At 36.7% G+C, this 22,862-nt stretch overlaps 2 protein-coding genes across 11 annotated transcripts; one reads left to right on the top strand and one right to left on the bottom strand.

Annotated features, from left to right (window-relative positions):
* Window positions 1–1,919: 1,919 nt before the first annotated feature.
* On the bottom strand, window positions 1,920–12,876 carry LOC110838305 (actin-binding Rho-activating protein). 2 transcript variants are annotated; one of them, XM_022081374.2, is made up of 5 exons: window positions 12,732–12,876; window positions 6,654–6,829; window positions 5,350–5,518; window positions 3,931–4,023; window positions 1,920–2,174 (listed from the first exon to the last, which is right to left on the bottom strand). In XM_022081374.2, exons 1-5 carry the CDS (start codon window positions 12,759–12,761, stop codon window positions 2,064–2,066), a joined length of 579 nt encoding a protein of 192 aa, XP_021937066.1. In that variant the 5' UTR covers window positions 12,762–12,876; the 3' UTR covers window positions 1,920–2,063. The 2 variants fall into 2 exon arrangements, with proteins under 2 accessions (XP_021937066.1, XP_021937067.1); XM_022081375.2 differs by lacking the exons at window positions 1,920–2,174; window positions 3,931–4,023 and adding an exon at window positions 4,373–4,492.
* On the top strand, window positions 4,479–20,440 carry LOC110838304 (uncharacterized). Of its 9 annotated transcripts, none has more exons than XM_022081372.2 (6): window positions 6,829–7,453; window positions 13,488–13,682; window positions 15,419–15,671; window positions 16,590–16,746; window positions 17,423–17,672; window positions 18,737–20,440. In XM_022081372.2, the coding sequence occupies exons 3-6, from the start codon at window positions 15,457–15,459 to the stop codon at window positions 18,952–18,954; spliced, it is 840 nt and encodes a 279-aa protein (XP_021937064.2). In that variant the 5' UTR covers window positions 6,829–7,453; window positions 13,488–13,682; window positions 15,419–15,456; the 3' UTR covers window positions 18,955–20,440. The 9 variants fall into 9 exon arrangements, with proteins under 9 accessions (XP_087201999.1, XP_021937064.2, XP_021937058.2 ...); XM_022081371.2 differs by lacking the exon at window positions 6,829–7,453 and adding an exon at window positions 10,087–10,328; XM_087345873.1 differs by lacking the exons at window positions 6,829–7,453; window positions 13,488–13,682 and adding an exon at window positions 4,479–4,567.
* Window positions 20,441–22,862: the final 2,422 nt, after the last annotated feature.

Below are 22,862 nucleotides of genomic sequence, written 5' to 3'. Positions count from 1 at the left end.
GATTTCAGGTGAGCAGAGCTCATGGCAGAAGACAAATAATTTATATTCCACAGAGGCAGTATAAAATCATTGCATCACCTTATTTAAAAATTAGATTCAATATTGCCCTTTGAAAAGTGAAACTCTAATGGGAAAACATTAGTCTCATTGTCCAGTGAATTGAACACACACAATGGCTCCAGTATAGAAAAGTTGTCCATTTAAAATTCTTCATAAGCATACACTTCAAGATCATTTTGATTTTGAAATTTTGGATATGAGGCATTCCGGTAAAAAGGAAAGACCAGTCTTTTCAAACATAGAAGTGAAATTGTATACGTCTGTGCAATGTTCCGGAAATAGGAATGAAGGATGTGATCGAGCATCTGAAATTTATTTATTTAAGGCCAAACAATGTGATAATCATGAAGATGGCTGACTTCTGGGTTGTAGTGATGAGATCATCACCCTGATGATGGAGGTAGCAGTGACCACTGAAACGTTGGTAAACTTCTGCCAGACTAAATGGCGCTACAGCTCAGAAGACAGCCATCTTTGGACTCACCACCATGAAAATCTAAAATTTATCTGTTGGAACTTTGGCACTATGTGAAATGTTTAATGCAATCATTAAAATGCAAGTCCTTTGACTTTGTAATAGTTTTTTTAAATGTTTTCAGTATTTATACATTACAAATTTTATTATTTTTTATAAATGTTTTGCAAATCCCAAGACAGTAAAATAATTGTGAATTAAGTTTTGAAGAAATTGTTGCTTAAAAAGGAAGTACGGGTAACTGATGGATGTTATTTTTTTATTTATTTTTTGTTAATTGTCAATTCTGCCCCCTGTAAAATATTTGTTTCATAAAAAATTCAAAAACATATTCTTCTGTTGGAAATTGTAATTCTTATTGTAGTCAAAACTCATACATCACATTTCTTGGTTTCTTTATGACACAGTATATAAAACTTTGATTTACTCAGAACTAAGAAAAAGTGACACCTCCTTCATTTTTTCTGGTTCATATACAAAGTGAATTTGATGCACTCTGTACATAATGACGTGGTTGTGTTCTGCCCAGCAGACATTACACGTATATCATGGTTTGTGAAGAAAGAACATTAATTTATTCCCACTTGACATTGAGTCATAAGATTTATTTGTGTAACAAGAAATGTGGAATATGGGAATATACAAAGTGGTTTTAATGAGAATACAGAGATAAAATGGGATCATTTGTAACACATCGTATGTTGCAGTTATAGCAGCAACAGCAGAAAAATATAAAAATTGCAGTCAAGCATGAGGTTACTTTGTATTACATATGCGATGCATAAAATGGACACCTCCATACTAGGAATTTATGCTCATTCAACTAACAGTCCATCCACATGTTTAAATGCCAGAATTGATTTATGTAGTTTGTTAACATTTTGTATGGACGGTTCACATTAAAAATTGTCCGTTATATATCAATTTGGCTTAGGTTTGGTGTGTTAGAATTTTTACTTCATGTAAGCGCATACACATAGTATATGTTATATTTTATTAACTGTTCATTACACGGAGAAATATTTCAAGTATGCTTATATGCAATAATGTGATACGTGATTTATATGAATCTATTTGGTACAGTTAGCATTTGTTTAGAAATTTTACAAAATTCAGTGTGAGCTTTTACCTCTTTGAATATTCAGTTAATGTGAATATGTGTTTGACAGAATATATAACATTAACAATATAGATTCCAGATGAAATTTATTTACATTAATGATATAAACATTTTATTATACACATATATTAGTATTCATGGGCCAGTTTTGAATGGCCACTTTCCTTTACAAGCAATTGTATATGACACCCTGAGGTAAGAGATTCTGCTCATTTTAAAGAAGCTGTGACTTTTTAGATCATGGTAAAGAGTGTCTTTGGAAACTTTGTTTTTTTATGGATTATACTTTCCCAGTCTTCAAGACTTCATTCCACTACATCGTATTGTCAGGATCTAAAAGCTGTGTGTGAAACAATGTACATCACGTTTTTGTTGTTGATTCCTACGTGTGATTTCCAGAACAGGCAGTCAGTTATCGGAAAGGCATCCCTGTGCAACTTTCTCCATCTGATCCTGGAATATTGCTCCAATTTCTGGAAGCGACTTGCGTAGTATGATAGGAACATCATCATCTCTTCTCTGAAAATACACATACTTTTAGATGTGGATTTCTGGATGGATTTTTGTATAATACTAGTAGAGTGGACCTAAGGTGATTAATCTCTGTTTGTTCCTAAGTAAATAAGATAGCCAACATGTATGTTTGTATCACACGTGTGTTCGTGGAGATGACGTTAGTGTTGTGTGGTGAGTGCATATTTGAAATTATACGAAATATCAGTTAAGCCAGTGTTAAAATTCAGAGGTAAGACATGACATGGGATGGCATAGATAAAAGTAGATTACGAGGAACATAAATAAGAACTTGGGATCCTTAGCTGGCTATATATGATTAGACAAGAAGATAAATATTAGAGTTTGTGAGAAATGAAAGAATGATACTGAAGAGGTTCAATACCTGTAGATGGAAAGTCCGCGTAAGAAAAATTGTTAAAAACGGGAAACCAACTCTCCAGAAAGAGGACCATGCTACAGATCTTTCTTTTTGGAAACTCAAATTAATGATAAAACACTTTGTTACTTCTATTAATGATGAGTCAGATTTAACATAGTTCTGAAAAAGACATACGTAGTTCAAGTACCAACACCTGCGAACACAGATTAGCAGTGGTATCCATACTAACAATCTGAGCACAGTGGCTGCAATATAACTGCGTGCTTGAGCTACACCACAGTAAGATTAGAAGGGAGGATAGAAAGGGCAAGGGGGGATCAAGATTGTAGTGTGTCTGAGCTTGTATAGTAACTGAAAACATTTTTTTTCCCTTTTAATTTTGACACACAGAATTTTGATGCACTCCTCTGTATTTTATTTGTCAAAGTAACTATAAAACACTAGCATTGTAGGCAGATGCCTTAACCCACACAAGCTACTTCTATAGCCTAAACATAATATTTTCACATCTGATAGAAAACAAGGAAGGAGTGAGTTGTTGCTCTGTATGTGGTGTCACTTTCTAGTCTTTTCCTTCCTCACATGCATATTTGTAACGGTCATCCACGCTAGGAGTTATATTGCAAGCAATGTATTTTGAGTAAGATTTGAGGTTTTCACAGTGGTGAGTATGAAGATTTCTGTCTTCTGGGTTGTTGTGTTGTGTAGTCTGGTCGATGTTAACCAACGTTTCAGAGGTCATACTGCCTCCGTCATCAGGGCGATGATGACAGAGGCAGTATGACCTCTGAAACGTTGGTAAATATCGACCAGACTACACAACACAACAACCCAGAAGACAGAAATCTTCATACTCATCGCCCTGATGACGGAGGCAGTATGACCTCTGAAACGTTGGTAAACATCGACCAGACTACACAGCGCAACAACCCAGAAGACAGAAATCTTCATACTCATCGCCCTGATGACGGAGGCAGTATGACCTCTGAAACGTTGGTAAACATCGACCAGACTACACAGCGCAACAACTCAGAAGACAGAAATCTTCATACTCACCGCTGTGAAAACCTCAAATCTTACATAGAAAAGTACATATTTGCCAACATAATTTTGCTATGTGAGAAATGTTAGGGTGACAAAAAGCTCAGCGTTCATGTCTGCTCCGTCAGTTTAAATTGTAATTCCTTGCAGCTTTTTTTTACATACTGATTATGCAGCAGAAATTACAAAGAATAGGAGTTGGCATCGACAGTGAAAGTGTTTTCATTATGAAACAGAAACTTTCCATGCAACTGAACTAGAAAGATTCATGTTGTTGATATTTAACAACTTCCCGATTTCTTAATAGTGACCTGAATCCGATAATTTAACTGAGCTTGCCTGAAATAATGTTTCACCTTCAAAATCAAGAAACTTGTGTTTTCTTGCACGGAGAAGCACTCCAACAACCTTATTTGAAATACTGGTGTAGATCTGCAACGAAAAACGTGAAGCATGAAAAGTCATATTTTTATGCACGTGAATGTTTTAGTTTTCTTTAAGTGAAATCAAAATATGATTGAAATACTTTTCACAAATTCTCCAAATACATTTCTTGTTATTTGACACATCTCATTCATATTGTCCGTAATCTGTTTGAGGTATATGTGCGTTGCTGATGGCTAATATACGCATAGAGGCATTAATAATTGTTACCTTGCACGTCAATAAATAAGTACAATACTGAGAAATGTTATTGAGCTGTTGTGGCCCAAATAACATTTGCCTGCATTACTGTATCCATAATTGCAATTTCCATTTAACATGCACCACACATGCGTACCTAATTGTTTATTAAATATCCGTTTATAATATGAATTCTCAGTGTCAGTTTTCTTAATTGCCTTGAATCCTTCCTTAGTAATTTAATTGTATTTTGTGTGCCTTGCAGTGTTGAATTGTTCTGGGGAAGAAAAATGCAGACAAATGAATGTGTAAATATGATATTCACCTAGTACGGTTTGAGGGTCTCTTTGCGGTGAGTACTAAGACGACTGTCTTTTCGGTTGTAGCGCCACATAGTCTGGTAGAAGTTTACCGTTGTTTTAGAGATCCTTGCTGCCTTCATCATCATACTTATTTTCCTGATGATGGAGGCAGCAAGGACCTCTGAAATGAAAGATTTGAGGTTTTCACAGCAGTGAGTATGAAGATTTCTGTCTTCTGGGTTGTTGTGCTGTGTCGTCTGGTCGATGTTAACCAACGTTTCAGAGGGCATACTGACTCCGTCATCAGGGTGATGATGAGGGAGGCAGTATGACCCCTGAAACGTTGGTTAACATCGACCAGACTACACAGCGCAACAACCCAGAAGACAGAAATCTTTGACTTCTGAAATGTTTGTAAACTTTTACCAGATTACACAGTGCAATATATACAATCCAGAAGGCAGTTAACTTCATGATATTTACCTTTTACCATTGAGCATTAATTTTATGTATTTAATATAAGAAGTATATGCAGATGCATTAGAGCAGCGTTTCTCAACCTATGGTACGCGAAATAAGTAAGAAAATCGAAAGATTTTATTAACATAAATAAGTTTTTCCCTGAACGCATTTGGTTAGTGGTACATTTAATGTGTTGAATTAGAATTAGTCGTACCCCAACATTAGAGAATTGTTCATTTGTCTCAGTTTCTGAACCCTTTGATCAAATGTGATGATTTATTTATTTATTTTTTGGAGGCCTCTATTAACCCTAATGATATGATACAACTAAGTGGCCATTTAAGTCACGCATTACAATTTGCGTGTGTACCTGAAACAGTTCTCCAAAAGTGATTACAATCTGGTTATGCCCATCCTCTGTAATCTCTTCAATTGGTACGCCATTCTCATAGATAATCTGACACAGCTGTAGGACCTCTTTGCTGATGTGTGTGTATGCCCTCTTGCCTCGAATGTCCGTCTTTGAACCAGCTACAGGTCTGCACAGTAATACAGACAGACAGAAGTTATTTGATGTCAGTGCACATAAACCAGGTTTAAAATTTGTACATTTCTGTTTAACTGAATATAAAATTGTGTCTCTCTATCGTTCACCGTCAGAATACAGTAAAATAATTATTCAAAAAATACAAGGTGCTACCAAAAAGTTCAGGGAATTTGCCCATATAAAAAAAGATTTGCTTATCATAACTCTTAGTTTCCACCGTCTCCTTCGAAGTAGTCTCCTTGGGCATGGATACAGCGATCCCAACGAGTTTTTTTATCATGATTCCATGCATCCCTGGAAGTCTTCAAGTGAGAGTGTTTTAAGCACCTGCAACCATAGCCTCTCGCACTTTCGCGATGTTTTCCGGTGTTGTGCTTGTCGATGGTCGTCCTGAACGCTCATCGTCGTCGACAGACGTTCGTCCATCCTTAAAGCGTTTGTACCACAAAAATGTTTTACTTTGACTCATAACATTCTCACCAGATGCTTCCACAAGCACGCTGTGGGTTTCTACCTTAAAGCAAAATTTTGAAGCAGATTCTTTGCTCCTTAAAATCTGCCATTTATGCAGGTTTAAAAACGCACGAGACTAAAGAACGCGGCCTCTCGCCTTCACGGCTGTTGGCACACTAATTCACAAAGGGTACTGCTCGCCCCATCTAGCGGCGGCAGGCCATTCCATAACCGGTTCGCGCTTGGAATTCAAATTCCCCGAACTTTTGGGTAGCACCTCGTATAACAGCCAAAAATCATCTGTCCATCCCACCCTGGTTTTTCTAAATGGTGCTTTGTGGATGAAATGATAAATACAATGCAGAGACAACTGTGAGGAAATAATTTTTTGTTTTGAAAATAAATGTTTAAGGATGTCCAAAATTGTACACAATGACATTTCTCCTAAACCCTGAATTGGGGGTGGAGGAATATATAAATGTATACTGCTTCGTATTCGGGAGGGCCGGGGTTCAAGTCTTGGCTATCCTGACTCAGGTTTTTCGTGGTTTTTCGTACTCCCTCCAGGTAAATGCTGGGATAGTATCTTAAATTAGGCCACGAGCTTTCGAATTGATTATTCGTTATCATTCGACGCTATATAGTCAGAAAAAACATCGATAAATTAAATTTACCTGCCGTAGTTTGGGTCATTCTTGTCAAGTTTCGGCTTATCGATAGTCACTCCCTCAGCAGCGCTGAACGGGTTCTTGGTCTGTGTGTCCACGTGCTGGTCTGCCTTTTTGTTGAACAACGCCACTTTGTCCGACAGACCAACGTGTTTGCAAGATCGCATATCCGAAGGGGTATTCTGCAACACATAACAACCAGAGATGTAACATTTTTGAAAATATTGAATCGTGGACACAAACCGGGGGATTGGAGGGGGGGGGGGGAGATATGAACAGAGAACAAGATATGAGTAATTTCAAAGGGTACTGACGTTGGTGTGTTACAATCGGGATCACTAAGTCCTTGGACTATGTCCATCGTCTGTGTTTGTTTTAAAAAGAACACCACGTTTCAGAAGTTGTGTCTGCTTCCATAATCATAGCTAATTATATTATGTGTAGATGTTTTAGTAAAAAGAAAACAGTCGCATCTACTTAAACTTCTCCGCACGCGGCTTGCTAATCACCCTGATGATGGAGGCAATAATCTCTTGTGAAACGTTGGGTCATTATATACCAGACTCCACGGTGAAACAATCCGGAAGTAATCTCATTCTTGGACTGATGTAAGAAAAGAGTTCAACCACCCTGACCTATATCATTGTACAGTTTACCAATTATCGATCGATAAGTATCGAACAGAGAACAGCGATAACAGCTGTCTGAACGAGTTTTATGAGATCAGTAGTAGTGACTGTTTGAAAGGCGTTAGTTATAACATTTGTGTTTCTAGTGCATCGTCCGAAAGCGTTCTTCAGTGATGGGTAAGAAGCTATTGAATTCATTCAGTGTAATTAAGTGATTATAGAAATAATATCGATGATTTTGATAATAGTAACAATAAAAATTTCGTGGAGTGGAGTCCTTGTTTAGAATCTAACAGTACGCTCAGATAGTCAAAATATTTTCCTTCTTTTACCTTGTTCATAAGATCCCGACAACGGTCCCTGTCTCTGATGTTCTAATCCATACCATTCACACCTATTTCCCTAAGACCCGTTTTAATATTATCATCTCATTTGCACCTTGGTATTCAGAGTAATTTCTTACCCGGAGGCTTTGAAATCAAAATTGTATACGCATTTCTCATCTTTGCCATGCGCTACAAGCCCGATTTATTCATCAAGCACTCTATCACTTCAGCCCTCTTGGGTCTAAATATACTCCTAAGCACCCTGTTCTCAAACACCTTCAATCTGTATTTTTATCTTAACTAGGGCAGAACGCTCCTTTCGGAGCTCCTCGGAGGGGCTGGTCAAGTTTTTAAAAAGCAACCAACCCCTTCGGGGGGGGGGGGGGGGTTGCGTTTTAAAATCTTGAGTAAGACACTAAACTCGGCATTGTTGTGTTCCACAACAATGCCGAGTTTGTTTATAGTTGACATTGTTGATGACGTAATTTATTGACGACGACGAAATCACAATTTTTTTTATCTTATAATAATACGAAAGACCAAGTTTCACACCCATGCAAAACAACAGATAAGATTATTTTTAGATGGGAGACGCGAAGAAAAAATATTCTAAGCTTCGTGATAACAAGAATTTCTGGCTGCTGTAAATGAAAGTTAAAAATCTATTTGATTGTATTTAACAGTATCTTTATCTGTCACGTAACATAATTCAGTAAGTTGCACTATCATTATTAACTGTGATATTTCCCTTTCATATACTGATAAAGGGAAATTTCTGATTGCTGTTTCTGAAAAGAGTTTGATATCTTTGTAGTCAGTCTTCCATAATTGGACTTACAACACAGTCAAATTTGTCGCGATTCTAACACTTTGCGTAATGAATTTTTGTGAGTAATTCTGAAAAAAAATCACTTTTATGATTTAATGTTTAAAACACATACCTGAGTTCGTGCTCTGTTGAATTCAGATTATAGTTAAAAATGTTACAGAGCAGAAAGAAGACTGATTATTTAAAAATAGTAACTTTTTATCAGTATTCTGGTTTATCTTTTCAAGATGGCTCCTGATAGCCAATGCTACTAAACTAAATATCTACAATATAAAATATCTTAATTTAAAGTAAGAGAAACCTAATTTTTAGAAATTTAATTTTTGTCAGTGTCCAAATTTTGCTGGAATTTGGCCCTAGACCTGCAGCCTCTTCAGATACGTCAATTAAATCATATAAAAATGAACTACTAGCAGTTTAAGTTTAGAATAATGAATGTTTAGCTGTACAAAAACATTTGTTCTCGTCCGATTATGCATCCCATCTCAGGAACTTTGCCAGTACTAGAATTATCGGATCGAAATGTTCTGTTCTGATTAACAAAGGCACTTGTGGAGTTAAAATATTTTGTTGACTGTTCTGTATCAAATACAAAGCTATTTGTATTGTTATTTTTGACCGAACAATCAAATAATTTGTTTTATTATAAAGTTTAAAAGTTCGTCGCTATTAGCTCAAAATACTTGATCTTGAGCCAGTCCAATGCAATTCACATCATGACAACCTATTAATCTAATTTATTTTAATATTGTCCTCCATTTTAGGCTAATAATTCCTTCCAAAATGCCTCTCCCAATGAGATTTTATGTTTTATTTTACCTTACTCATGTTAAATGTTCTTATTTTAAATTCTTCTTGGCGGGAAGCAACATTATAACCAATAACGGTACCTTTTTTACAAAACACAGGAGTTTAAGTAAATAAAATGTTATTAAAAACAGGTGGCATAGTCAGAATGCAGTTTGTTTACATGTTTATTGTTTTAAAAAAGCGTAAACATGATTGATTTTCAACTAAATCCATGGAACAGAGCCCTTATTTATAAGCTCATACTCACTCAGCTGGTAAAGAATTCCCTACCTTCATTGTAACCGAAGTTTCGTTACCGTATGTACAAAAGCCAGACATTTGTCCCTTATCTGAGGATCATGAATCCAGTTTACAACATACCATCCTGTTCCTTCAAGATCTATTATAATATTATTTTCCAAGTAGCCACTTTCCTTCTGAGTATCCGATTAAAATTGTGTATGCATTTTATTCTAAACCGGAAAACCTGAAATGTCTAGCGTGCAGTGTTCCATGTTGTACATACGTCTCCTTATCTCCATGAGAGACAGGAATTGAGGTCCACGTTTCGCTCGCTGTCTAGCTTCGGTGCCCTCGGCAGACTTTGTTAATTATCGCTTGCCTCGCAAGAAATACGAGTAGATGAACATCGAGAGGCGACTCTCACCAACGACTGTTACTCGCGGACTAGCCTTCTATTATTCTTAGGAAATCGTCTGCTACGAGTACATATTATATTTATGATTTCCTATAATTCTTAGAGTAAACAGTGACCATTATTATTATTATTATTATTATCTATCTTTACTATAAAAATTTGTGATTAGTCGTTGTCTTCAACCAATTTGTCGTCAAAAAATGACGTCATCAACAATGCCAACAGATATTTGTTTACTCGGAATTGTTGTGGAACACAACAATGCCGTGTAAACAAATAACGCTTCACAACAAAAGAAATCAAACAATATCAAGTCAGTCGCATTATCACTGCTCCAGAAACAGCACGTCACATTCTTAAGAATTGACTAACAGTTGTCCTAAAACATCAGGAAAGTGAAAGAAGACGTTATCAACTATTTGAAGTATCAACTCTAACAACTCCAACAAGGTAAACTGATACCATTCGATATATTACGATTAAGAAAGTAATATGAAAAGTGACGTTTGATCGATTTTGAGACGAAGATTTGCACGGGTGGGGCTGGACGTAAAAGGTTGACTGAACAAGAACTGTTGGCCTCTGAACAGCGACGTAAAGAACTACAACATCAGACCTATGTAACAAATAAAGAAAAGCGAAGGAAGACTTACATTGATAGACGAGACCATATTAACGACACATGTAGAGAAACAGACGAAGATTTGCAAGGGTGGGATTGGACGTAGAAAGTTGTCTGACAAAAAACAGTTGGCCTCTGAACATCGATGTAAATAACTAAGACATCAGATCTATTTAACAAATAAAGAAAAACGAAGGGAGATTTACATTGATAAACGTAGAAAAACTTATTCAACGAGAACAGAAGGGAAAAAAAAGAAAAAGGAAAAAACAGACGAAGATTAGCAATGGTGTTGCTGGACGTAGAAATTTGACTAACCAAGAACTGTTGGCCTCTGATCAGCGACGTAAAGAAGTAAAATATCAGATTACAGGAAGCGCTCCGAAAAGATTAGCCATCGTTGTCGTCAAAAAATGACGTCATCAACAATATCACCTAATATTTGTTTATACACGGGGGTTAGTTTAGCGTCTTACTCAAGATTTTAAAACGCAACCAACCTCCTTCGAGGGGTTGGTCTATGTTTAAACCCCTCATTCTTGGGGGTTAGTTTAGTTTCTTACTCAGGGGTTAAAACACTTGAATGAGACACTAAACTAACTCCCCTTCGGGACTAACCAAGGTTGGTTGCGTTTTACAAACTTGACCAACCCCTCCCCCTAGGAGCTCCGAAAGGAGCGCCCTGCTCTAGTATTATAAAAATTTGTGATTTCGTCGTCGTCAAAAAATGACGTCATCAACAATGTCAACTATAAACAAACTCGACATTGTTGTGGAACACAACAATGCCGAGTACAACACAACAATGCCGAGTTTAGTGTCTTACTCAAGATTTTAAAACGCAACCAACCCCCCCGAAGGGGGGTTTAGTTTAGTTTCTTACACAAGATTTTAAAACGTAACCAACCCCCCCGAAGGGGTTGGTTGCTTTTTAAAAACTTGACCAACCCCTCCGAGGAGCTCCGAAAGGAGCGTTCTGCCCTAGTTATTATTATACTACGTGACGTATTAGCTTATTTTCATTATTTAAAAGTAGTGTCACTTACACTATCAACATGTACGCCTCTCCTACTAACTTTTAAACCAACTGACGTATTTTCATTAAATTTAGTATGAACATCATATCATAGGAGCCTACCCCCTCCCCAGACATTTATACTTTTTAAATTTCTTCCATAAACAATATCAATGTGGTTGCCATGAGAACTTCGCTTAATATAGGCTCTTGAAATTGTGCGTAGTAAGGAGACACGTGAAATCTTTTGTTAACATTATTTTTCTTTATAGAACATCAAAGATTAACATTACATCTGCGCGAAGTCTTTATTTAGACTCCGATCAGATGATAATTAATCTTGAATTTTGTATGGAGAAATATTATGAAAATGAATCATGTACGAAACTGTGTTATATGTTAACAGCGACAAATATGACGACTGTTCAGATATTTGAGGTCCGTGTGTACAGAGCTGCACTAATGCAAATACGAACAGAAATAGATTAAAAAAGAGCGTGCCATAAAGTGTTACCAGAACTTTTTTAAATTATTATTCAGTAGCTTGTTTTGTTCATGTGATAAAAATGTATAAACCTACATGGAAGATCCGGGATAGCTGAGTCAGTATAGTAACTGGACGACTGGGGTTCGATCCCCGACGGGGTCAGAGGATTTTTTTTTTTCTCTAGCCTCTGCGTCCAGACCGGCTCTGGAGCCCACCCAGCCTCCTATCCAATGGGTAAAGGGGGCCTGGGCTTGACGCTGACTATTCACCCTCATCTAGTGCCGAGATATAATGGACAGAAGCTATACGTTATCTCCCCCTAAACGCCTACATGGCGTATAGCGAGACAGCGTTGCTTCATACACACACACGGATGTTAGTTAATCTAAACATTTCCTTACAATCGGCTACATTCGTAAAGAAAGTTTCCATTTGCGCAGGTCACCGTAGGCGTCGTAAGAAATCTTTTTTAGACTGTCAATCAGCTTTTATCGCATTGCTGAATTATTATAATTACTTATATTGTTTGCATCATCACATAGGAAGATGTTTTAGTCTGTAGTTCTTATGAGATTTACTGTAAGAAACGCTGCTTTGTTCTGAATAACAAAAAATCCATACGAACTTTATCTGTCAGTTAGGATCAGTGTCTGATCCACGTAGGTGTGTTATAAGAGTTGTCTGCTTCGTGCTAGATGTAGAATCAGTTCATTCACTGTCTGTACTTACCAGCAAACGTTCTATCTCCTCCTTGTCCATGTTGCGAACTGATGGTTTCGCCGCGGTGTTGTTACATGGCTTGACTCCAATGCCACGTATTTTTAGTGCCACGGGCGAGCGCTGAATCACGGAAAATTTTTTCTTATGACGGCCTTTATGCGTGACAACTTTTGAAAGTACGAAGGTGTATTATGTTGAAAATCTTTTCTGCCTCAGACAACAAAGTTGTTTTATTATCGTAATATACAGATATAATAATAACTGAAACGACTTGTTTCGGCTTATCATAAGACAATCTTCAGTCTCCTGTCTCTCAAATTAAATCAATGTGAAATTTGTTATTGTATTAAAATCTAGGAAAAAATTCGGTCTAAAATTATATATATCTATGTATATATAAAATAAATTTAAGTTACATTTAAAAGAAGCAAGTTACATTGACATTCCTCATTGTCGTCGTCAAAAAATGACGTCATCAACAATGCCAACTTATATTTCTTTATACTCGGCATTGTTGTGGAACACAACAATGCCGAGTAAACAAATAACGCTTCACAACAAAGAAATCAAAAACTATCAAGCCAGTCGCATTATCACTGCTCCAGAAGCAGCACATCGCCTCCTAACAGCGACATAAGACTATTTAAGAAATGAAGAAAAGTGAAAGAAGACGTTACCAACACCAACAAGGTAATCTGATACTAATAATAATACTCATTCAAGTCATACGACTCATTCCTTTCTGTCAACTGACTTTCCTTGCAGGTCTGAACATTGTGAATTGAAAGCCTTCAGCCCTCTGCTAAATTCTCGGAATTACGAACTGCACTGCTACCCATCCATGTGATCTGCTTTCGAGTTAAGAGACTCCTGAAAGAGAGAGCGTCCTTAACTTAAGACAGAAGCTGGTGCCACGCAGTTGGGTTTTATTTCACAGTAGTGTCTGTTATTTCTCACCAAGTACGTCTTTTGGGGGAACCTGAAAGTTAATTGCCGTGTATCTATCCTCAGCGAAATAAATACAGTCTAGGCCCTAATATCTTATAATTTTTGTTCTAATATTATACGCTCATAAACGTTTAGATCTCACAACTAGCTTCTTCCCTTCAAATTTTATAACTTAAATTTTGGATGTGGACGAGTACGTGTTTTCTGGTATAAATCTGCCGATGTTTAAAAAGTGCTTGCTGCTATCATCATCAGGGCGATGGGTCTTCTGTAATGTCGGGCAAATTTCTATTAGACTACACGGCACAGTCAACCAGAAGAAACCATTTTCGTAGTCGCCGCTGCGAAAACCTGAAACATCGCCATTTCGTGTACTGGCTTATATTTTGGTAAACACGTAACAGGAATTACGTATTGTGACCTTATGGCGCATGTAACCAGGCGGGATTATATTCGCATATGAAATTGAGTACAAGTTTTGTGCTGGCTGAACAGAATTATATGTACGCTACTGTGTTTAAATTTCTTGATTTTATTCACATAGGATGTTAGGATGTTCAAACATGCATGTTGGACGCTACAAAGTCAGAGCCCGTTTGATGACAAAATCTTTATAAATGTTCAATATTTCGTCGAATCGATAAATAGATGAGGCCTGATGAGCCCTATGTTTTCGTAAGAGAACTATGAGGAGTGTCAACTCTATTTGCAAAATGTCACTGCCGATCTTCTTTCTTTCTTTCTTCTTTTTTTTTTCCTTCCCCCCCTGTAATTTCACGTCCCACTCTTGCAGACAGACGTTTTAAACCTGTACAAATCTTGAATTGGGAAAGTTACACAGCAATATTCTACGATAACGCTTACCGCTTGGCTCTTTTAAAAAAAATGCATAAAATTGTTATTATTATTAAATATTATTAATACAAGTGGCCAGTAGGACGTATAGTAGTGCTAGCATTATTTATAGGCATAAACACATTTTAATAATATCATTCTTCTTTTGTGCGGCCATTTCTGTCTTGTAGAATTCTGTGATGAATTATCAAGTTTCAAAACCTGATCACTCTCGTTTGACGACCGATTTTCATTAAATGAGCTAATGGCAACGGCTCATTGAAATTTAGCAGTGAATGATTTAATTCGTGTCAACATATCTTACGTTTTCCGTCCCTTCACCATTTTTGTATTTTTATTTCGTTCTATTCTTTCTACCGTATTCCTTTCCAATCCCTTTAAACTTCAAACAACGATGAAAACTTTGAATCGACCCATATTAGAAGTACGCTACTTCTAAAAGTTGCCTAATGGTAGCAGTTGAAATTCAGCATCATCAGATGTGTTCAGTGAGTTTACTATCAATAAGAATACAACATCGTAACATTGTCTATGGTTATTAACTTTTATAAATGTGACACATACAGAAACTAAATGGAAATATAACTAGAATTTTCATTCATTATTGACGATTAATTTATAATTTAAGAACAACTTATTTTTCTCGTAATAATTTTGCATACTGCACGTTTTCAGTAATGTCACTGTATGATGTTTGACTTCTTGCTTTGTAATTTTGAAGTTTGCTGACTGTTGTAAGTTTGTTACTTTTCTTGTAGTCCATTCGATAAATACTAAGGTAGTGCCTCAATAGAGGCAATTATTTTTAATCCATAATCAAACTGTAATTCCTTGACATATAAACTTTATAGTTGGTGTAGCATCACTAAATGAAGCAAGATAAATATTTTCAGGTGTAACCAACAAGACATGGTCAGATGTAGATGATGTTATGACTCGTTCAGACTGTGACGTCATGTATGGACAGCTGTATAAGGAGAAGGGCAGGTACAGACAGCAGGATGAATGCTATACAGGAAAATCCAACAGCAAGAATTTGAAACAAATTTTGTCAAAATTTAATACACCAAGAAGAAATCCTAAGAGGATGGCTGCTACCGTCAGCTTGAAGAGGTTCCAGTCTTATCCCTTTGTCAATACCAAAAGGTGAGACGACTCGCAACAGAATGATTTTTATTTCAGTATAAATATTCAGAAGACGGGAACATGTCATGATTATTTATGTCGTTTTTAGTCATTTGGTGTTGAGATATGAGGACATGAATTTTGTGTTCAAGCAATGTTAGATACTTATTTATTCTCAAGAAATAAAAAAAGATGTTCAGTAGATACTTGTGAACACTAAGATTTAATATTACGAACATGAGTTGGATTTGTAAGATGTACTAATGAGCTTTTTTGGTATTTGTAATTTAAAGTGCCAATTCCATAATCACATGGTGTGCCCCATTATCACAAATGGATTTTATTTTACCCAATTATGCTGGTATACCAGGGATGTTATACTAGAAATAAAAGTGCCCGGAGCAGTTGTCCACAAGGACTTCTCATCGTTAACTAATAATAAATTCATTGTATTGAAAGCGTAATTGAATGAAGATTAGCCCATGCACGTACTTAAAAAGCCTGAAAGTTTTGTCTCAAGTAAGATTTAAGTTCTGATGGGCCATTATAATACATTATTTTTACAAGCTCTAGAGAGACGTAGTCCATATCTTAGAGTATTTTAGAACTTGGAGCTCAAACTGTCCATGGACACGGGATTTTCCATCTGTGTCTTTTAAAATATGCCAGGGAGACACCCCAGCACTAAAAAGAGTTACAGAATGCCTCACTGGATTATTCTGGTTCAATTACAGCCCTGGGCAAAATCAATAGGTTTACATCTAGTACAGAAGATTTCACCGCAAGTAAGAAAGTTTGATTAAAATGTAAAAAAAGATTTCGTTTTGTTTTTGTAAGTGTAATGATATGTGCAGATAATCATTTTAAATAATAAAATAGCATGATGTGACTTACTGTCATGGAAGGCACATGATAATATAGCATTTCTTGTTTCTGAAGATCTAAGAAGATATTGCGTCGTTCTGTGAACAAGCGCTGTAGATCTGATCTTTCCGAAGAACTGCTAGTCTCTGGTCCCGCCAGACGACTGGCTCCATCTGCCGTTTCTTTGAACCAACGCAGTTTGAACACAAATCACAAGCCGCGAAATACTAAGGTGATTCTCAGATGACCATACTAGGCTCTCAAAATGCGTTAAAACTTATTTTCTTCAGGGGTTATAATTGAGTCTACATATTTGACGCATCTCATGTTAAACTCTCAGCCCAGAAACTGGTTATTCTGACTAATTTTCATGGGTTTCCTCAGTCCCTTCTGGTAAATGTTTGGATACGCCATAACAGCTTACTTCCCACTTCACCATGCACAACCAACCAACCATTTGAAGTTTTAATCAATGGAATTCATAATGAATTCCTAAATAATTCAAGGAACACACAAGGAGAGTGACTAGATATGTAGCACATATGACGGTAATAAAATGTATGGTATGGAAACATCAGTGCCGGGAATTAGTGTTCAAAGGAAAATAATATTGAAGTCCACCATTACAAGATCAAAGAAAATTTAATTAAGTTGACTGAGTAAATAATCTTGTGACAGGCATATGTTATATTAATGGTAGTGAAGAACCTCATAATAGTCGTGAAGGTACTATTTCAGCTTTTTACTTCAATAATTAAAAAAAAATCATTGTGTTTAAATTATGTCATTACATTACATAATATTATTACGTTAAAATATGTTTATTACATAAAATATTTTTATCACTGAGTGTAAAATGTTTGCCTACAACATCATGCAAAGCACACTTTAAAGATGGCTTCTTCCAGCAGTTTAGAGCGAGCAGATGTTTAGTTACTCAACACACGGATCGTGAAGGCTGTGTTCTGGAGCCACCTACAACACAGGATGCCTTTCAGATGAGGGAGTGGCCGGCAGAGGGTATGCATGAGCGACCTGTATGGCCTGACCCTCGCCTTGAGACACCCAAATTCCCATCTTCAGAACTTGAGATTTCTGTTCACAATTCACTTCATGCCGTTATGGCATTTGCTGCTCAAGTTGGCAGAAATGTCTCAGGTATGTTGCCACCAGGTGCAAACCCAATTGCAGTAAATAAATAATAATAATAGTGTATTTGTTACTTCTGTTGGAAAACTGTGCGTTCATTCACCCCCTATCCTTTAAGGCAGGGGTGGCCAACCCGCGGGCCGCATGTGGCCCGCCATGAACATTTTTCCGGCCCGCGAGATTCATCACACTTTTACAAAATATATTTATATTTAATTTTTAGTGCTATATATTTCTTTACAATGTACGCTTAGTATCATTATTATTATATTATCTATGTTTACATGTAAGAATAATAGTAAACACAATAATAATAACTCATTATGTTTCAATTTTTCACTCCAAAAAAATGTCTATAGTGTATCTAAATCTAATATGGGGATATATAATTTTATATGTGGCCCGCGGAGTTATGATGCATTTCCAAAGTGGCCCGAAAGATCATTTGGGTTGGCCCAACCTGCTTTAAGGTTTCTTAAGTAACAGGAAGTACTAAAAACAGTGATGCCAACTATTTTTTAACACGCGCCTCTGTGCGAAAATTCATGTTGCTTGACACAACAAGACTAGCAGAGAAATATGTTCTGTACTCATTTTCTTCTGCTGATTTAAAATAAATATTTATTTCCAAGATATGCAAAACAGAATAAACTTACAAGTAGCCGTAAAATTCATGAGTCTCTAGATTTATTTTTATTTTATTTGTGATTTATATAACCACACTTTCAGTAGCTCAGATTAAATCATGCTGAATAAGAGGATGAATGGAAAATGATGAATTTGGAAGGAAGTAGTCATGGCCTAATTTAAGGTATTATCCTGGAATTATTCTGGAGGGACTGATGAAAACCACAGAAAGCTCAGTCAAACTAGCCAGTCCTCAAGCCAAGGTTCAAACCCAAAACCTCCTGAATATAAAACACGAGTGCTAACCCCTAGACCATGAAGTTTGTTCTTGAGTTTCTGAAGAAGTAAAAAAGAATAATTTGGCAAAGCTGGATTGTCTTTAGTATGATTGTTTTATGAAACATCGAGTCTTTCATTAGATACGAGTAAGTCTGCATTATTTTCAGAGGGTGATACTAAACCAATCAATACTTATGTCTGCCTAGATGATGAACTTGGCGATGTCACATTTACAGAGGATCAGCTGAATGACTTAGAAAACCTGGTGATAAACACAGGACTCCTGTACTGTGCCGTGTGTTCGATATCACAGAAGGCTTTGGCAGATTACATTAATAACATGTCAGTGGAAAGTGCTTTGCAGTGGTTTGAGGAAGCAGAATAATTTCACAGCATTTCATACTTTAGTTATTTTATAATTTTACAATATTTTACAATAGTTCACTCTAAACAACAGATTTCCATATCGATTAATAAAATTTTAATGTGTTACATAAACATTATATTGATTTGTGTTTGTGCAGTTTATTTTTATGACATGAGACACGACACACACTCTTCCATTTTCAGTGTTATACTTTATGATGAACTCCAAAAATGTATTAATTATCTTACAAATTGTTATTCATGATTATTTGGGTATAATGACCTCTTTAATAATACTATTGTAAATATAAAACTTGATGGTTAATTCACAACATTAAGATATATAAATATTTCTACTGTAAATATAAAATTTAATGTTAATTTCACAACAAACTATATAATTCTGTTCTAAACTATCATTAAGAATTTCTTGAATGGCAGCTTTATAAGTGACAACAAATTTTAATATTCATGGGCTGTAGTTAAGCATGCACACCACACTTTGCAATTCGTGAAAATTTGATTATACAGTAGGGCACCGCTTATACGGCAGGTTAGGGACCAGACCCCCGCCGTAAAGCGAAAATCGCCGTAAAGCGGATCTTTGCCTTTTTTCACTTGCAAATGCATATCAAAGCCTAATAAGATGTTTACACTATCATATAGTAAGTGCACAATAGCGCTAGGCCTAAGAAAACGATATGAAAGTAAAATGAATATCAGTAGTACACACATTGTGGCGCGTTTGATCTTCAATCCACACAACTAAAAGTTTTTCCATGTCAGCAATAAGGCTATCTCTCTTTCTTATGACTTTAGAGTTCATTCGTGTGGCACTTTTAATTTCATTTAACACTTTCTCCTTAGTGTTCACGATGGTACTAACAGTTTGGAGAGCTAGAATTAGCTTACGTCCTATCTCAGCCATAGACATGCCTTGTCCACGAAGTTTAATTATATCTAACTTGGCATTTAAAGTAAGAGGCTTATGACTCCTCTTTTTATCGCTACTACCCTTAGACGTCTTTGTAATTACACTGTAGTAACACAAAAATATTATATAAATATACAGTTTGTAATAACTTTGAAAAATTGCCAGAAATACGGAGACGCGGAGCGCACAAAAGCTGTAAACAGACTGAATCAGCGACGATAAAATGGCGCCGGATGCACTTCTCTGACTCAGCTGTTGAGCGCCGTATTAGCGAATCGCCGTAAAGCGGAGCGCCGAAAAGCGGGGCCCTACTGTAGTGTTTTTATTATAAAGGTGTTTACAAATCTTGGAATTTTTCACGAACTTACAGCAGAGGATCTAAACCTTCTCAGACCTAGGCAAATAATTTTCTTTAACCAAATAAGTCATTGGTGCGATAGTTAGTGTTGGTTTTGTTGAAGTAATCTTTCAATATCAGGTTTAGTAACTGTTGTTGCTTTTCACATGCATCCAACAAATGTTAATTAGTGAATGTGTCCAGAACAAATAAATGTTTGCATGATTTCCCATATTTATTCCAGTCAGAGTTTTCTCAGTCACTTCGATGCAGGCTACAACCTGGATTCCCAGCAACAACACATATCTTTTATGTTTTCCAACTTATCCAGACTGACTCTGTGGTTCACTTAGCTGCTGTCCAGTGAGCACATACACGCTCCTTCTCTTGGTGAATATTAACTGAAGCCTCAAGTGGACCATTTGCCTGTATCTTGTACCATAGTTAAGAATGCATGGAATTTTATTTCTGCTGCCCCATACATCTTATGGCATGCAGTTTGAGCAAATTAACAATATTTTTTCTTCCTACAGGCAAATTAGTTGCGTCCTTTAACCCACAAATCAAATCACCAACCATTATCATCTCGGCATTTCTCATTCCGCAACATTTAAATTTGATATAGTTTTGTTAAATTAACTTAGAAGTGATAAAATATTGTTGCCAAAGTGCCATTTTAAAGTTACAGAAAATGTTGGCCATATAGGACATCTGTTGTGAGCCGGGATAGCTCAGTCAGTATAGTGACTAGCTACGGGCTGGATGACCGGGGTTTGATCCCCGACGGGGCAGAGGATTTTTCCCTTTAGCCTCTGCATCCAGACCGGTTCTGGGGCCCACCCAGCCTCCTCTACAATGGGTACTGGGGTCCTTTCCCGGGGGTAAAGCCGGCCGGGGCGTGATGCTGACCACTCACCCCCATCTAGTGCCGAGGTCAAGGAAGAGAGGAGCTATACCTCCGCTCACCCCAAGCGCCTTTACGACACACGTAGCGGGACAAACTTAACTTTATAGGACAGTGTGTCTCATAGAATTGTTGAAGATAAATCAAGGGGGGGGGGATTCTCATTTACAAAATTTGACCACTCATTTCTCCCTACTGAACTTCTAGACTTGGAAACACATGAATGTGAACTCTACAAACTATTTTCTGGACATTATCCATCGTCCCAGATTACATAAAACACGACCACAAGTTTCACTTCTGCTAAGTCCGGAGATAGGGATTAGCTCTATCACTTGTTTCTTACCTGAAGACAGAGACAGACTCGAATCTCCAAAACGTCATGTTTTATTTAATCTGGAATGGCAAATGATGTCCAAAGAATAGTTTGCTTCAACAACGCAACATTGTCACAAACCTTCAGAATTGAGTGAACTCAACAGTTATGCATAACTACACTGTAGATAATGGATCTAAAATCCTGTGAAATATATGAACTACAAATGGAGATTTCATTTCGGCCTGTGATTTTGGAAAGAATCTTCTGCTAAGTCATGCTCATTATCTTGTGTTGGCTGTCACTTTGCAGTTCCACTGCTGTTGAAAGCAACACGATTTAGTGACTTAGATGTAAAATTGTGTATTAACGTGTCAAAGAAAAATATTGACCATGGACATAGAAATGTTACCGTCCTCCAGGTTGGGGGTTGGTCGCAAGGCTAACAACCTTGCACCATAAAAAGGAAGATGTTTCAAAACCTCAATCAAAGTCTCGGATAGACGGACCTAACAGAGGACCGAATGGAAGAGGAGAATTGAGGAGGCCATGGACCGAATACGGACCGGAGAGCCATAGAAGAAGAAGAAGATAGAAATGTTACAATTTTTCAGTACATTGTAAAACCATCATATGATCCAGTGTGATTATAATCTGGTAACTCAGCTTACCCAAACAATAATGTCATTTTATATTTTGAGAAGGGTGGGAGATAGATTGTCTAAGCTGAAAAACAAAACAAGAACCTTGACCCCTCCGAGGGTTTTAGATCCACATGCCATACAATTTGTTTGGCGTGCCGCAAGTCTCTCGCTTAGTTTAGGAGTGAAGGCACTACTACAAGTGTAATAAGCTAAAGTTTATTAGAATTAATATGACTTTTAAGTATTAATAGCATTTGCATAGCAAAACATCAGTAAGACTATTCATTGTATCAAAGTAACAAGAAACTCTCATGAGCCTTGTAGTATATCTTACAAACGTTTTCAAAGCTGGCAAATATAATTCCTAATTTTCTTAAAATGTAGATACACTATCCAAACATATAAAGTTAAAATTAAAATACTTAATAATCTATATTTGTACGGAATCAGCTACTAGTTTATCATAGCATAACGCTAACAACTTATGTTTGGACAGTTCTCAGTTCAAGTCTGTCTGGTTACACGGTGTTCTGACTGACGTTTTCCATGATTTTCCTCAGACTTTCCATGATGATGCTAGGATAGAAATAGGTCATAATCACATCTTTTCAATTCAAAACTCACTCACCATTCATGAGCATCTTTTCAATTCTATATAACCTCAATACCTGGAAGTTTTCAGGTGTAACCTCAAAGGTACGTGATATAAGCATGTTGACGTCTTACAACATGTACGAATTGCCATAAGGTACGCACTGCTGTGGTGTTGATGAAACTGAGTAATGAATAAAA

This window comes from Zootermopsis nevadensis, unplaced genomic scaffold (assembly GCF_977971745.1).
Source record: "Zootermopsis nevadensis isolate Lab colony 2312 unplaced genomic scaffold, Znev_1.0 Znev_ptg000009l, whole genome shotgun sequence".
Lineage (NCBI taxonomy): Eukaryota > Metazoa > Arthropoda > Insecta > Blattodea > Termopsidae > Zootermopsis > Zootermopsis nevadensis.
Note: the sequence above shows the minus strand (reverse complement) of the source record. Positions and strands in the feature narration are given on the sequence as shown.

Coding starts and splice junctions, on each gene's coding strand:
- LOC110838304 (XM_087345870.1), top strand. CDS start 13,373: ATGAAGAAAAGTGAAAGAAGACGTTACCAACACCAACAAG. Junction 16,747..17,422: donor ACAAGCCGCGAAATACTAAG/GTGATTCTCAGA, acceptor GGCTTCTTCCAG/CAGTTTAGAGCGAGCAGATG. Junction 17,673..18,736: donor AGTTGGCAGAAATGTCTCAG/GTATGTTGCCAC, acceptor CATTATTTTCAG/AGGGTGATACTAAACCAATC.
- LOC110838305 (XM_022081374.2), bottom strand. CDS start 12,761: ATGGACAAGGAGGAGATAGAACGTTTGCTG. Junction 5,519..6,653: donor AATGACCCAAACTACGGCAG/GTAAATTTAATT, acceptor ATTACTGTGCAG/ACCTGTAGCTGGTTCAAAGA. Junction 2,175..3,930: donor AAGGTGAAACATTATTTCAG/GCAAGCTCAGTT, acceptor GTGTATTTTCAG/AGAAGAGATGATGATGTTCC.